General features: G+C 52.1%; 1 protein-coding gene across 3 annotated transcripts in view; it reads left to right on the top strand.

Annotated features, from left to right (window-relative positions):
• PIK3CD (phosphatidylinositol-4,5-bisphosphate 3-kinase catalytic subunit delta) overlaps positions 1 to 13,997 on the top strand; it is a 61,587-nt gene that overhangs the window by 40,978 nt on the left and 6,612 nt on the right. For 2 of the 3 annotated variants that reach the window (XM_061160451.1, XM_061160452.1), the window contains exons 2-12: positions 6,242 to 6,414; positions 8,823 to 9,051; positions 9,163 to 9,392; positions 9,792 to 9,971; positions 10,286 to 10,435; positions 10,903 to 10,992; positions 11,948 to 12,169; positions 12,825 to 12,921; positions 13,014 to 13,144; positions 13,630 to 13,680; positions 13,775 to 13,942. In XM_061160451.1, coding sequence (XP_061016434.1) covers positions 6,274 to 6,414; positions 8,823 to 9,051; positions 9,163 to 9,392; positions 9,792 to 9,971; positions 10,286 to 10,435; positions 10,903 to 10,992; positions 11,948 to 12,169; positions 12,825 to 12,921; positions 13,014 to 13,144; positions 13,630 to 13,680; positions 13,775 to 13,942 — 1,689 coding nt within the window. In that variant the 5' untranslated portion in view covers positions 6,242 to 6,273. The remainder of the gene's footprint in view (positions 1 to 6,241; positions 6,415 to 8,822; positions 9,052 to 9,162; positions 9,393 to 9,791; positions 9,972 to 10,285; positions 10,436 to 10,902; positions 10,993 to 11,947; positions 12,170 to 12,824; positions 12,922 to 13,013; positions 13,145 to 13,629; positions 13,681 to 13,774; positions 13,943 to 13,997) is intronic. The other variant, XM_061160453.1, reaches the window with a different exon arrangement.

Raw genomic sequence — 13,997 nt, 5'->3', positions numbered from 1 at the left:
CCCCATCTGGAGCATTTTGTTTTCTTGGAATACCAAATTTTGGCAAAAAGGTCTAAATCTGCATTGTGGGGAGAACGGACACACTGGAACTATCATCCTCCAGGAGGGCCAGCAGATAACAGCTCCATGTGCCTCTGGGTGGCAGCACAAAGGACAGGGGTTGGCTCTTAGAGGTGGGCCGTTTCCAAGGAAAGAACTCTCCAAACACTAGAGGCTTCCCAAAAGGAATGTGCTACTTCAGTCATGGAAATAGATACTTTCAGCTACAAGTGACAGAAAACCCACCTCAAACTACTCTTAAGTTAACAAGAACAAAAAAAGGCAGGGGAGGGAGTTTGGCAGATAGAACTGAAAAGTCCAAGGTAAAGTGTAGTTTCAGGCGTGGCTGGATCCAGGGAATCAAAGGCTGTCCTCAGGACTCTGCTCTACCTTCCATACAGAGTCCTGCTTTCCTCCACTTTGGTTCTTTCCCAGTGCCCAGGGCAGCAGGTGGTCACCAGCAGCTCTAGGGTGTGTGTGTGTCCTAAGTCACTTCAGCCATGTGTGACTCTCTGGACCCAATGGACTGTAGCCCGCCAGGCTCCTCTGTCCATGGGACTCTCCAGGCAAGAATATGGGAGTGGGTTGCCATGCCCTCCTCTAGGGGATCTTCCTGACGCAGGGACCGAATCCGTGTCTCTTAGGTCTCCTGCATTGGTAGGCAGGTTTTTTACCACTCAGCCACCTGGGAAGCCCAACTCTAGATAGATATTCTGTCTTTTCTCCCCCAGGAGAAATTCCCCAAAAAAGCCCAGATGTCAAAACCAATTGGACGGACTTGATAGTCACATGCCCATCTTGGAATCAGTGTAGCCAGAGAGATATGATTGGCTGGGCCAATCCCTTTCCTGCTTCCTGTCCAGTCCCCAAGGCCAGAGAAAACACAGGGCTTTGATTGGCTGGGCCTGGGTCTCAGGCCACTTGGGGACCCAGGAGTGAAGTCAACCCATCTGAGCCACTTGGACTGAGAGTGGAATGAGTTTGTGAAAGGTCCCTGGCTCCCAGGGGAAAAAAAAAAAAAAACAAATGAAAAATTACCAGCACCCCTGTGCCCCTTTTCCCTGGGGTAACTGCCCTCCTCACTCCCCATAACCCCTATCTCTTCATCTGCCTACACAAACTAGTTCTGCTGGTGCTTGTTCTCCTTATAAATGGGCTCTTGAGCACACAGTCTTTTGTACCTGACGTCTTTCACTCAGCCTCACATTTGTGAGATTCACTTATATGTTGAATTTATACATCATCCACTCTCATTGCTATACAAATTCCATGGGGAGAAGAAACCGCTATATGAATTTCATGGGGAGAAGAAGTAGTACTTTCCATTCTACTACTGATGAGCACATGGCACATTTCCGTTTGGGGACTGTTATGAGTAGCAGTGCTATATATACTCTTTGGGGTGTCTTCTGGCACACATGTGCTAGCATTTCTGGTGAGCGTGTACCTTGGCATGGAATTAATTGCTGGGTCATAGGGCATATGTGTTTGGGCTTCTCTAGAAGCTCAGATAGTAAAGCATCCGCCAAAAATGCAGGAGACCCCAGTTCGATCTCTGGGTTCGGAAGATGCCTTGGAGAAGGAAATGGCAACCCACTCCTGTATCCTTGCCTGGAAAGTCCTATGGACAGAGGAGCCTGGCGGGCTACAGCCCATGGGGTCACAAAGAGTTGGACACGACAGAGCAACTACACACACACACACACACACACACGGCATATGTGTTCAGTTTTAACAGGTACTGCTAAACAGTTTTCCAAAATGGTTATGCCAATCCGCATTCTTGGAGCAGCTCTAAAGTCTCTGAATTAGCTGGCATCTGAGTCCCATATCTACACTGTGAGTGATGGGTCTGGGCTTCACAAAGAATTGGGCTTGTTAGTAACCTCACCCTGGGTCCTGGGCCCACAGAAGAGGAAAGAGTCCCCATCTTTCTCCTGTCCCCTCTGGTGTTTGATTCTGTCCTGCCCACACCATCATGAGTCTTCCTCTCCTAGGAATGAGTTGTTTTGTTTTTAAATATTTATTGATTGATTTTTGGTTGTGCTGGGTCTTTGGTGCTGTGAGAGGGCTTTCTCTAGTTGCAGAGAATGGGGGCTACTCTAGTTGCAGTGCACGGGTTTTTCACTGCGATGGCTTCTCTTGTGGCAGAGCGTGTGCTCTCGGGCACGCAGGCTCCAGCCGTTGCAGTGCGCAGCCTCAGCTGTTGTGGCCCCCAGGCTCTAGAGCACAGGCTCAGCAGTTGCGGCCACAGGCTCCGTTGCCCCGAGGCTCGTGGGATCTTCCCGGACCAGGGATCGAACCTGGATCCCCTGCACTGCAGGGTGGATTCTCAGCCCCTGGGCCATCAGGAAAGCCCAGAAACTAGTTTTTAATATCAAAGGGTTTCCCTGAATCCCGCAGGGATGGGGGTCATCGAAGGCTTCCCACAGTGCTGAGGGCAGGGGAGCGAGGGATACCTGTGTCCCAGAGCCCCATCCATCTCTCTGGCTAGAGTCCTGGTGAGCTCCAGCCCCGGGTGCTCATCTCAACCTCAGGATCGAGTGGTCAAAAATGCTCCTGATTTCCGAAGCTCAGCCAAACCATTGTAAATGGATTTTTCCAGAATTTCTGATGATCCTCCACATTTTGAATAATTAAAAAAAAAAAAAGCCTTTGGCCTGGCCATTCTCAGAAAAAGGAACCCAGAGTAGGATGTGGTTTTACAATCAGAGGAAGTGGATCCCAACAGTGGTGACACGGTAGCGCATGCTTGGTCCTGCTGCTCAGGGCAGCTTCTACATCTAACCAAGAGTGAGGCCTGGGCCCCACTGGCAGAGCCCCCAGAAGAACATCTCTCTCAAACTAAGCATTTCCTTGCAGCTATTTTTAAAGTCATTTCAATCTCAGCGGATGTGACCTTAGGGTAAGGAAGTATTTGTTTAAAGGATAAAATTTATAAAACATAAAGGAAAAAGATTTGACTACATCAACATTCAAAACTTCTGCTCCTTAAAAAGACACATAAGTAAAATGAAAAGATGACTCAAATTAGAAGACATTCTCAACTCATTCAAGCAATTAAAGAACTGAATCTAAAGAATAGAAAGAAACCCTACAAACCAGTAAGCAAAAGACCACCCCAGGGCTTCCCCGGTGGTTCAGACTGTAAAGAATCTGCCTGCCAATGCAGGAGATGTGGGTTCGATCCCTGGGTTGGGAAGATCCCCTGAAGAAGGAAATGGCAACCCCCTCCACTGTTCTTGCCTGTGAAAACACTGGACAGAGGATCCTGGCAGGTTACAGTCCACACGTCACAAAAAAGTCAGATACAACTTAGGTACTAAACAATAATTTGTTGTTCAGTTGCTAAGTCGTGTCCAATCCCATGAACTGCAGCACTCCAGGCTTCCCTGTCCTTCACTGTCTCCTGGAGTTTGCTCAAACTCATGTCCATTGAGTCAGTGATGCTATCTAACCATCTCATCCTCTGTCGTCCCCTTCTCCTCTTGCCCTCAATCTTTCCCAGCATCAGGGTCTTTTCTAATGAACGACAATAGCAACAGACAAAAAAGGGAAGTGTTTATAAGCCTGTTATTTGCAGAAGGTAAACATTTTATGGATAATTAGAGAAATGCAAATTAAAACAAGAGAGCATTTTGTGCCCACCAGCTTGTCAGAAATGAGAAAATTGGACAATGCCAAGTGCTAACTAAGATATGGAGATTACAAAGTTAAAGATGTGGTTACCCCTTGTCATAGATTATACTTATGATCTGACAATTCCCCTCTTAGGCATCTACCCATCACCTGTGCTATACAATATGGCAGCCACCAGCCACGTGTCTTTCTTGAACATTTGAAATGTGGAGAGTGTAAGTCAGGAATGGAATTTTAAAACATTTTATTTAATTCATTTAAATGTAAGAATTCATACTTGATTCAGTTATTGAAAAACTTAAGTATACTTGGAACAACTTGAGTTGATGAGCCTATTTTTTTAACCTGTGAAAGTGAAAGTTGCTCAGTCATGTCCAACTCTTTGCAACCCCATGGACTATACAGTCCATGGAATTCTCCAGGCCAGAATTACTGGAGTGGGTAGCTATTCCCTTCTCCAGGAGATCTTCCCAACTCAGGGATCAAACCCAGGTCTCCTGCATTGCAGGCGGAGTTTTAACCTGTAAGTTGCATGAAATCTACATACAGATGAAATTTTCTTATGAAAACCTACTGTCCAAATTGTGCTGTGAGTGTAAAATACACTCCAGATTTCAAACACTTAACACCAAAGAAAGGTAAACTATCTTAGTAATTTTTCTATACTGATAACATTGAAATGACCATAGTTTGGATGCATGCACAATCAGTCACTCAATCGTGTCTGACCCTTTGCAACCCCATGGACTCCTCTGTCCATGGAATTTTCCAGGCAAGAATACTGGAGCAGGTTGCCATTTCCTCCTCCAGGGGCTCTTCCCAACCCAGGGATGGAACCCATGTCTCTTGTTTCCTACATTGGCAAGTGGATTCTTTACCAATGGTGCCACCTGGAAAGCCCCATAGTTTTTATATAGTGGGTTAAATAAAATAGATTACTAACTTAAGTTTATTTGTGTCTTTTTACTTTTTTAAAAAGTAACTTTGACATTACACATGTAGCTCAAATTATATTTTTCTTAGAGAATATTCACCAAGACTCTCACTTGTACACAAGGAGATGTGTGCAAGAATATACATTGTAGCATAATATGTAATAACCAAATAAATAGACACAAACCTTGAAGTTCCTTAACAAAAGAAGGGGGGAGGAAATAAATTGTGGTTTATTTACACAGTGAAAAATCACCCAGGAGTTAAAATGAATGAACTAGAGTTACATGTATCAGCATGCAGAAATCTAGGTTGCAATGCTGGGTGGCAAAAGCAAGGTGCAGAAGGCTCACTAATCATACAATGCTTGGAAAGCATGGAAAATATTAGGACTCATTTGTGGATACATTTTAGTCTAATAAAAGGATAAAAACATGCATGGAAACTGTAAACAACCAGAATCCAGGTGGTGGTAACCAGATCAGGGTAGAGACTCAGAGACATCTAATTGTGTCTGTAACATTTTGTTACTTGCTGGAGAGGGAGTTTGGTATGGTTTCCCCAGTAGCTCAAATAGTAAAGAATCTGCCTGCAAAGCGGGAGACCTGGATTTGATCCCTGGATCAGGAAGATCCCTGGAGAAGGGCATGGCAACCCACTCCAGTATTCTTGCCTGGAGAATTCCACGGACAGAGGAGTCTGGTGGGCTACGGTCCATGGGGTCGCAAAGAATCAAACATAACTGAGCAAATTTCACTTCACTTCAAGATATTGCGACAACTTGTTTGATGGTCAAAGCTGCTTGATTTCTGGTCGTAAAATTTCAAAGAACTTCAGTCTTCGGTCCTTCTCAAATCCAGGGTTGTCTGCCCAGTGATCCTGCCATTTTCCATCTTTGCCAGCTAGCAGCCATGGCAAGGTCTCCCATGTATGTGTTCTTGAGAAAAAATGATTTGGCATGGGTTTTCTGGTGTCTTTTCATAATTTTTATTTATTTGTTTGTTTTGGGCTGTGCTGGATTTTCGTTGCTGTGCACAGGTTTTCTCAGTTTGTTGCAGAGAGCGGGGGCAGTGCACAGGCTTCTCATCACAGTGGCTTCTCTTGTTGGAGAGCACAGGCTCCAGCGTGCATGGGCTCAGTAGTTGAGGCACATGGGCTCAGCTGCCATGCAGCATATGGGATTTTCCCAGACCAGGGATCGAACCCATGTCCCCTCTACTGGCAGGCAGTTCTTAACCTCTGGGCCACCAGGGAAGTCCTGTGTACCTGCTCAGTTGTGTCTGACTCTTCGCAACTCTATGGACTGTAGCCCGCCAGGCTCCTCTGTTCATGGGATTCTTCAGGCAAGAATACTGGAGTGGGTTTCCATTTCCTACTCCAGGAAGTCCTGTTGGTGTCTTAAACTGGAGGCACTGCCGTGAGGGAGGCAGACACAGTGCCTGCCTGTGATGAGAGGCCACTCAGCCTAGACAGTGACCTGGGGCCACAGGAGCCACAGGCCACCTCCTGGCTGGGACTCCATCCAGAGCCTCCTGCTGGCAGAGGTCCTGACTTCATGTTTTCAAAGGGTCCTTTTAAAGGACTCACTCAGCACACCTGAGAGCCTCACAATGCTTTGCTTCCTTTGCAGGACGACTGGTATCTGAGAAGTGAAAAAGCAGGATGCCCCCCGGGGTTGACTGCCCCATGGAATTCTGGACCAAGGAGGAGAATCAGAACGTGGCAGTTGATTTCTTGCTGCCCACAGGGGTCTATCTGAACTTCCCTGTGTCCCGAAATGCCAACCTCAGCACTATCAAGAAGGTACGATCTTGACCTTAAAACTAGTCCTCAGAGCTTGGAACTCAGAGAGACAGAAAAAGTCTCGCAGTTTGAGATTTGAGATCCTCTGCTATGAATTTTAAAAGACATGGGAATTCCCTTGAGGTCCAGTGGTTAGGACTCCGAGACAGACCTGTCTGTCTGGGGCCTGGGCTCAGATCCTGCAAGCCTCAAAGTGTGGCCAAAAAAAAAAAATTAAAAGATAAAAATAATGTGCAAGAATTCTTTAAAACCCGCAGTTAGAATCTACCTCTTTCCAAATTCAGCCCCTGCCCTTATCATTGCATGTTGCTTGCATGCATGCTCAGTCGTATCTGACTCTTAATGACCCCCATGGACTGGGGGCCAACAGGCTCCTCTGTCCCTGGGATTTCTCAGGCAAGAATACCACAGTGGGTTGCCATGTTGTCCCTCCCTAGATTCTCATGAAAGGTCCAGGGTGCTGGTTCCCAGGGGGGCCTTTCATTCTCTCCATGACTCTGCCCTCATGTTTGAAACCACAGCCTATCCATGGCCACTTAAGAGTTTTACTGGTCTTTTGTCTTCAGAGCTGTCGTCATAGTCAACAGCATCTTTGGAAATAGTTTTTGGCTTTATTGAATCATTTTCATGGTGGATTACTGAGTCAAAGGATAAAACGTCTGGATGGTATTTGGTAGATAGTGTCTCGTGACCTTTTCAAGGGCTTATCCCACTTGCAAAGGGTAGGACTTCACGGGTCATGTCAGAGGACAAGGCCTTAGCCCCGGATTTGAAAACACTGGGGAGCCAAAAAAAAAAAAAAAAAAGGAGAGATGCAATGAACCATCCTTGAGTTTTGTTTTATTTTTTTAAACCTTCCCTTCCTGGGTGTTTCTTTCTTTCCTTTTTTTAATACTGGCTCTTAGCTGTGGCATGCAGGCTCTAGTTCCCTGACCAGGGATTGAACCTGGGCCCTCTGCATTGGGAGCATGGAGTCTTAGCCCCTGGACCACCAAGGAAGTCCCTCTGGGTGTTTCTTTAAAAATTAAATTTCTTTTTTTCCTTTTCAAAAGTATATGGACACACTGAAATTTAGGAGAATAAGAAAAAGTTAGAAGGAAAATTTACCCATGATTCAGCCATATGAGACAACCACAGTTAACACTTTAGTTATTTCCTGTTTTCTTTTCTATATAGTGTTTTTTTGTGATTATTCTCTTTAAGAATTTTTATATTCTTTTTCTGAGTTAACATTATAACATCTTTCCCATGTTATTAACCTTATGTAAATATCATTTTAAAGTGAATCATATTTTTCTGCTTACAGAGCTATACATGCATATTATTAAAATTCCAGTACTGCAGACACATTAGTAAAATTCCAGCACCACAGAAATCTAAAACATATCAGTCCCTGCAGTCTCACCTCATATCCCAATTCAATTTCAGTTTCTTAATATTCTTATTTATACCAGGGACCAGATAGTAAATATCCTGGGCTTTGCTGGCCATATGGTGTTTGTCTCGACTACTCAGTTCTTCTGTCTGGGGTGGCAGCAGCCATAGATGGCGTGTGAGTGAACTAGAGTGGCTGTCTTCCAATAACTTGGCAAACAGTAGCTTGCCAAGTCCTGGTCTACAGTAATTATTAATTACTGTAATACACTCATTAATTGTTTTTATGGGAATAATAAAATTATTATTTATTTTATTTTAATAATAAAATTATTATTTTAGTAGTAATAATTACATTTTTTATTGTTTTTATGGGAATGGGGTTGAATGACATTCACTGTTCTACAGCTTGGGGTTTCTCCCCACTGAATGCTATATCTTGGAGCCCTGTTTGCCCTTGGTACAGGTATCCTTATGTTCCATTCACACCTGTGTTCTGTCCCTTTACATTGATGGAACATAATTATCCATCCCCCGTGGAAGAAAAATAGGGCCGTTTTCTCCTTTTCCACCTTTTCTGTAACTCAGCGGTGAGCGCCTTTGCACTAAAACGGCACCCTGGGGACACCTCCACGCAGAGGCGTTTAGGGTCTCTTCATTGTGTTAAACTTTTCTGAATTAGTGGCCAGAGTTGAAAGATCAGGGTGATGAGCTCCAGAGCGATTAGCTGGGTGCCTGGAGGTCATGTCTGGCTGGCCATCTCTCAGCGTAGCCTAGAGGAGACCGGAGGACCCGCTCTCAGCTCCAGATGTTAGCACCTACCTGGCCCCCTTCATAGAAGGGCAGGATCGGCGATTCCTAATGACCCGGTGGACCCTAACCCTGTGGTCAGTGATCGAGGCGTGGAAAGGGTAGTGGTCCTGGGACCTTGCCTTTGCCCCCACTTGTCAGCGCCCCCAGCCCTGGGCTCCCTGTGGCCCCGCCCACGGCCCCGCCCACCTTGGGGCGGGGCTGACGGGCCACTGTCCTCGCAGGTGTTATGGCACCGCGCCCAGTACGAGCCACTCTTCCACATGCTCAGTGACCCTGAGGCCTACGTGTTCACCTGCGTCAACCAGACGGCGGAGCAGCAGGAGCTGGAGGACGAGCAGCGGCGGCTCTGCGACATCCAGCCCTTCCTGCCCGTCCTGAGGCTGGTGGCCCGCGAGGGTGACCGCGTGAAGAAGCTCATCAACTCGCAGATCAGCCTGCTCATCGGCAAAGGTGCCCAGCTGGGGCCGGGCGGTCCTCCCTCGGCCGGACCTGCCCCTGTCCCCGCCCCCAGCCCCACCCCACCCCTGAACCTGGCGCTGACCTGGCTCCCTCACCTCTCAGGCCTCCATGAGTTTGACTCTTTGCAAGACCCGGAGGTGAATGACTTCCGAGGCAAGATGCGCCAGTTCTGCGAGGAGGCGGCTGCCCGCAGGCAGCAGCTGGGCTGGGAGGCCTGGCTGCAGTACAGCTTCCCTCTGCAGTTGGAGCCCTCAGCGCGGAGCTGGGGGCCGGGCACCCTGCGCGTCCCCAATCGGGCCCTCCTGGTCAATGTCAAGTTTGAGGGCAGCGAGGTGAGCTGAGGCTCTGGCCTGCCCGGTATGCTGCAGGCAGGCTGCCCGGTCCCCCTACGAGACTCCCAGTCCCCCATGAGCCCTCCAGATCCACCCTCCTTCCAACAACATTGCTTGGTATTTGTGGGGCATCTATTGCACCGGAAGGGTCAGCCAAACGTCCCACCAGGCGAGTTGCAAGAGGCAGAGTGACCGGATGGCTTTGGTCCTCAGTCCACTCATGTATCCAACAGATATTTCCTGGTGTTGGCCACGTGCAGTCATCAGATGCAGTTAGGGGGTAGGGTGTGCCTAATACATGCAGATGGACCACACACACCGCCCCCCACCCCGCGTGCGCCCCTGTGCCCTGTGAGCTCCCTGCAGGTGTGGACGGCTGACCCTCCCTCCTCCTCCTAGGAGAGCTTCACCTTCCAGGTGTCCACCAAGGATGTGCCCCTGGCACTGATGGCCTGCGCCCTCCGAAAGAAGGCCACAGTGTTCCGGCAGCCGCTGGTGGAGCAGCCTGAGGACTACACGCTGCAGGTGAACGGCAAGCACGAGTACCTGTACGGCAGCTACCCCCTCTGCCAGTTCCAGGTGAGGGCTGGGCGCTGGGAGGGATTCCTGGGCTCCCGCAGCCCTCGCCAGAGTGGAGGGTGGGGTGGGGGAGCTGCTCCTCGGCCCCTCTTGAGCCCAGCAAGCCAGACCTTGGGGGTCACAGTGAGAGTGTCCCCACGCTGGACTGGCTCTCCTCATGAGCAAGGGAGGTAGGTGGGGACAGGAAGGGCCAGAGGAGAGACCCCACCCCAGGAGGCCTGGCATGAGTGGTCAGTGTGGGGCGGGGGCAGGTCCCCAGGTAGCCAGTGGGCCAGGGAACAGTTGGAGCCGCTCACCCTGTGCCCCCATCTCAGTACATCTGCAGCTGCCTGCACAGCGGACTGACCCCACACCTGACTATGGTGCACTCCTCCTCCATCCTCGCCATGCGGGACGAGCAAAGCAACCCTGCCCCCCAAGTCCAGAAGCCACGCACCAAACCACCCCCCATCCCCATGAAGAAGGTGAGCCGGCACCCTGCTCTTATCCTCCCCGCCAGCCCTTCCTCCCACCTGTGGTCCAACCCTGAAGCCTATCGGGCAATACCATGGGCCAGCGGTCTCCTGCCCGGTCTCATGCCTTTTGATTGCTCAGGATTGAGAATTGGGCCTTTGAGCTGGGTTGGGGGTCTGTCTGGATGTCCCAGGGCAGCCTCCAGGCCTGGCTCTCCGGCTGCCTTCTCTTCCTGCTCCTCCTGCTTCCTGCCCTGTAGGCAGGACTGTGTGCCCTGCAGAGTTCGGGGCCTTGGGGCCGTGGGGGTGTCCCTGCGGCAGGTTTTCTGGTAAAGGATGGCGCTGTGGGCAGGTACCGAACCTGGCTGTAAGCCTGCAACACCCTCACCGCCCCCCGCCCCCCAGTGGCCACAGGCCTCATCAGCCTTCTCTGAATTCCTCTGCCTTAACTCCCCGATTCTACCCCCAACCCTGCCCAGCCCTCCTCCGTGTCCCTCTGGTCCCTGGAGCAGCCTTTCTACATCGAGCTGATCCAGGGCAGCAAAGTGAATGCTGATGAGCGGATGAAGGTAAGGGCGGGCTCCTGGCCGGGAAGGGCACAGGCAGTGTGTGTTTTCTGCAAAAACACAGTGGCTGTGGCCTGAAGGGGTGGCAGAGGAAGAAGGGAGGGGGGTCACACGAAAGCCACCTGACCACATTACCCAGCATCCCTGCCTGGGGTGGTTGTGAGCAGCTTCAAAACAGGAAAGGGGGAGGGGGGCGGGCCGGCCGGCCAAAGAGGCCGATTCGCAGAAACCAGGCCCAGTGAGTTCTGGGTATTGACTTTGGTGGAGGTGGTGGGGCCCGGCCCAGCCCAGGGATGTGGAGCCTGGGAGGTGATGGACACAGAAGAGGAGCCGCTCCAGTGAGCCAGGGGGCCAGGCCCATTTCTGAGTCATTCACACGCCCGCCTCCTCTGGCCTCAAGATGGCCTGTGAGGTGCAGGTTTCTCATCCCATTTGCAGAATGGGAAACCCAGGCTCAACGAAGCCAGGGCTCTTTGGGGAGCACTTTCTGGCTGGGGTAATTTCACACGCAAGGCAGGTCTGGTTTCCCGTAGACGTAGCAGCTTTCTGACTGGGGGATGAGGGCAGAGATGGAGGACACAGGGCAGGGTGTGCTGGGGCATTAAATCCTTCCTTGTCTAGAGGGACTCATGCAATTCTTGGGCGCTTGACCAAGAGGGGCCCCTGGAATTCCTGAGCCCCGATAGGGAAACTGAGGCCCAAAGCAGAGCAGCAACCTGCCCCAGGGTCCCACAGTCAGTGGGGTCCCACGCCACCCTCCCCTCCCCATCACTCATTCCCCCTGAGGCAGCCAGTCATCCCTTATCTGGACCACCTTCAAGCACCTGGTGGGGGAGGTTCAGGCCCACTTGAAATGAGGACGTTTCAGGAGGAGATTCAAGCCTTAGGGGGAACGGAGCACGCAGGGGGAGAAGGGGCCTGGCCTCTGCCACCAGTCACCTGCACGCACCTTCCCCAGCTGGTGGTGCAGGCTGGGCTCTTCCACGGCAACGAGACGCTATGCAAGACGGTGTCCAGCTCGGAGGTGAGCGTGTGCTCGGAGCCCGTGTGGAAGCAGCGGCTGGAGTTTGACATCAACGTCTGTGACCTGCCCCGCATGGCCCGGCTCTGCTTCGCACTTTACGCCGTGATCGAGAAGGCCAAGAAGGCCCGCTCCACCAAGAAGAAGTCCAAGAAGGCGGTGGGTGGAGCTTGTGGGAGTCACTCCCTGCTGGTCCGGTCTTGTCCTGCAGCCCCCTGGGGCTGCTGCCCATCTGTCCCCAGCATCCCAGCTGGCACGCACACATCCTGGGAATGGGGTCTGGGTGGGCCTGCAGACCCCGTCCTCCTCCTCCCCATCGCCCCACTGGCCACCCCCCTGCCCCCCTGCTGTGTGATGGTGCTGGAATCCTGGGCTTATGAGCAGGAGTGCTTGGGATATCTAGACCTGGGCCTTTGATCCTTGAGGGAACCCAGAGGCCTCTCCCTGGGGTGGAAGGAAAATCGCAGTGTCCTCCCAGGGAGCCTGCATCAGCAGCCAGCTGGGGATGGAGGGGTGGTTGAGCACTGAGTCAGCAGGACCAGGCTGTGACTGGCCGCCGAGCTGCTCTGACTCACTGGTAGTTGACCGAGGCCAGCTCTCCGGGGCTGCTATGTTCTGTGTGAGGCTTTCTCAAGAAGCCGAGGGTGGGATGTGTCCTGGAACAGTAGGAAACCAGTCTGGCTGACCCTGCTGGCTGCTGCATAGGGAGTCTGGGTGAGGGCAGGGCAGCATGGCCTGACTGGAACCATCCTGCCGTTGAGCAAATGGAGGCCTTTGGGGCGGCTGGCCCTGACCCACCTGGCTTCTTTCCCAGGACTGCCCCATTGCCTGGGCCAACCTCATGCTGTTTGACTACAAGGACCAGCTGAAGACGGGCGAGCGCTGTCTCTACATGTGGCCCTCTGTCCCAGGTGGGCCCAGGCCAGGAGGGGGCGGTGAGGGTGTGGGGTGCACCCAGACGTGGCGGCATTCCCCTTGCAACTCTGTCTGTCCCTGTGTCCAGACGAGAAAGGGGAGCTACTGAACCCCTGTGGCACCGTGCGGAGTAACCCCAACACTGAGAGTGCAGCCGCCCTGGTCATATTTCTCCCGGAGGTGGCCCCTCACCCTGTATACTACCCTTCCCTGGACAAGGTCAGTGAGGGGGTCCTCGCCATTTGGGGTCCAGGACTCACCCTGCCCAGAAACCTCAAGGCTAAAGATGAGCTGTCCCCACCCTGCCTCTGGGGCACCCAGGTCATGATCCCTGCACCCTGTGAATTGCCCAGGGCTGGGGGCTGGGTCCCCACACACTTTTGAGGGTTTCCTTGACTGTCTGGAGTCCTCACGTGCCCTAGAGTGGTGGTTCTCAACCGGGCCCACTTGGCTTCCTGTGGGACTTCTGGCAATGTCCAGAGACAATTTTGGTTGTTGCACCTAGCGAGGGAGATGCTCCTGGCATGTCATGGGTGGAGGCCAAGGATGTCGCTAAATGCCCTGTAGTGCGCGGGATGATCCCCACCATTGAGGGTCACTCGCCACGAAGTCGGCAGTGCCAAGGGGTTGACACCGACTCCCAGGGCCCCCCCAGGCTCTCCCAGGCCCCAGGGACGCTGCTGATAGCAGGGTCACTCTTGCAGATCCTGGAGCTGGGGCGGCTCGGAGAGCACGGACGCTTCACGGAGGAGGAGGTGAGCTGGGGGCCGTGGGCGGTGAGGTGTGGACCTGGCAGCAGCCCTCACCACTGCCCCCCCACCCCGACCCCGCCCCGCCTGTGCCCCTCAGCAGCTGCAGCTGCGGGAGATCCTGGAGCGCCGGGGTTCCGGGGAACTGTATGAGCATGAGAAGGACCTGGTGTGGAAGATGCGGCACGAGATCCAGGAGCACTTTCCCGAGGCCCTAGCCCGGCTGCTGCTGGTCACTAAGTGGAACAAACACGAGGACGTGGCCCAGGTGGGCGACGGGGGCGGGGCCGGAATGTGGGGGCAGGGCCCGGGATGGGAGGGGC

Source organism: Dama dama, chromosome 14 (genome assembly GCF_033118175.1).
Source record: "Dama dama isolate Ldn47 chromosome 14, ASM3311817v1, whole genome shotgun sequence".
Taxonomy (NCBI): Eukaryota; Metazoa; Chordata; class Mammalia; order Artiodactyla; family Cervidae; genus Dama; species Dama dama.
Note: the sequence above shows the minus strand (reverse complement) of the source record. Positions and strands in the feature narration are given on the sequence as shown.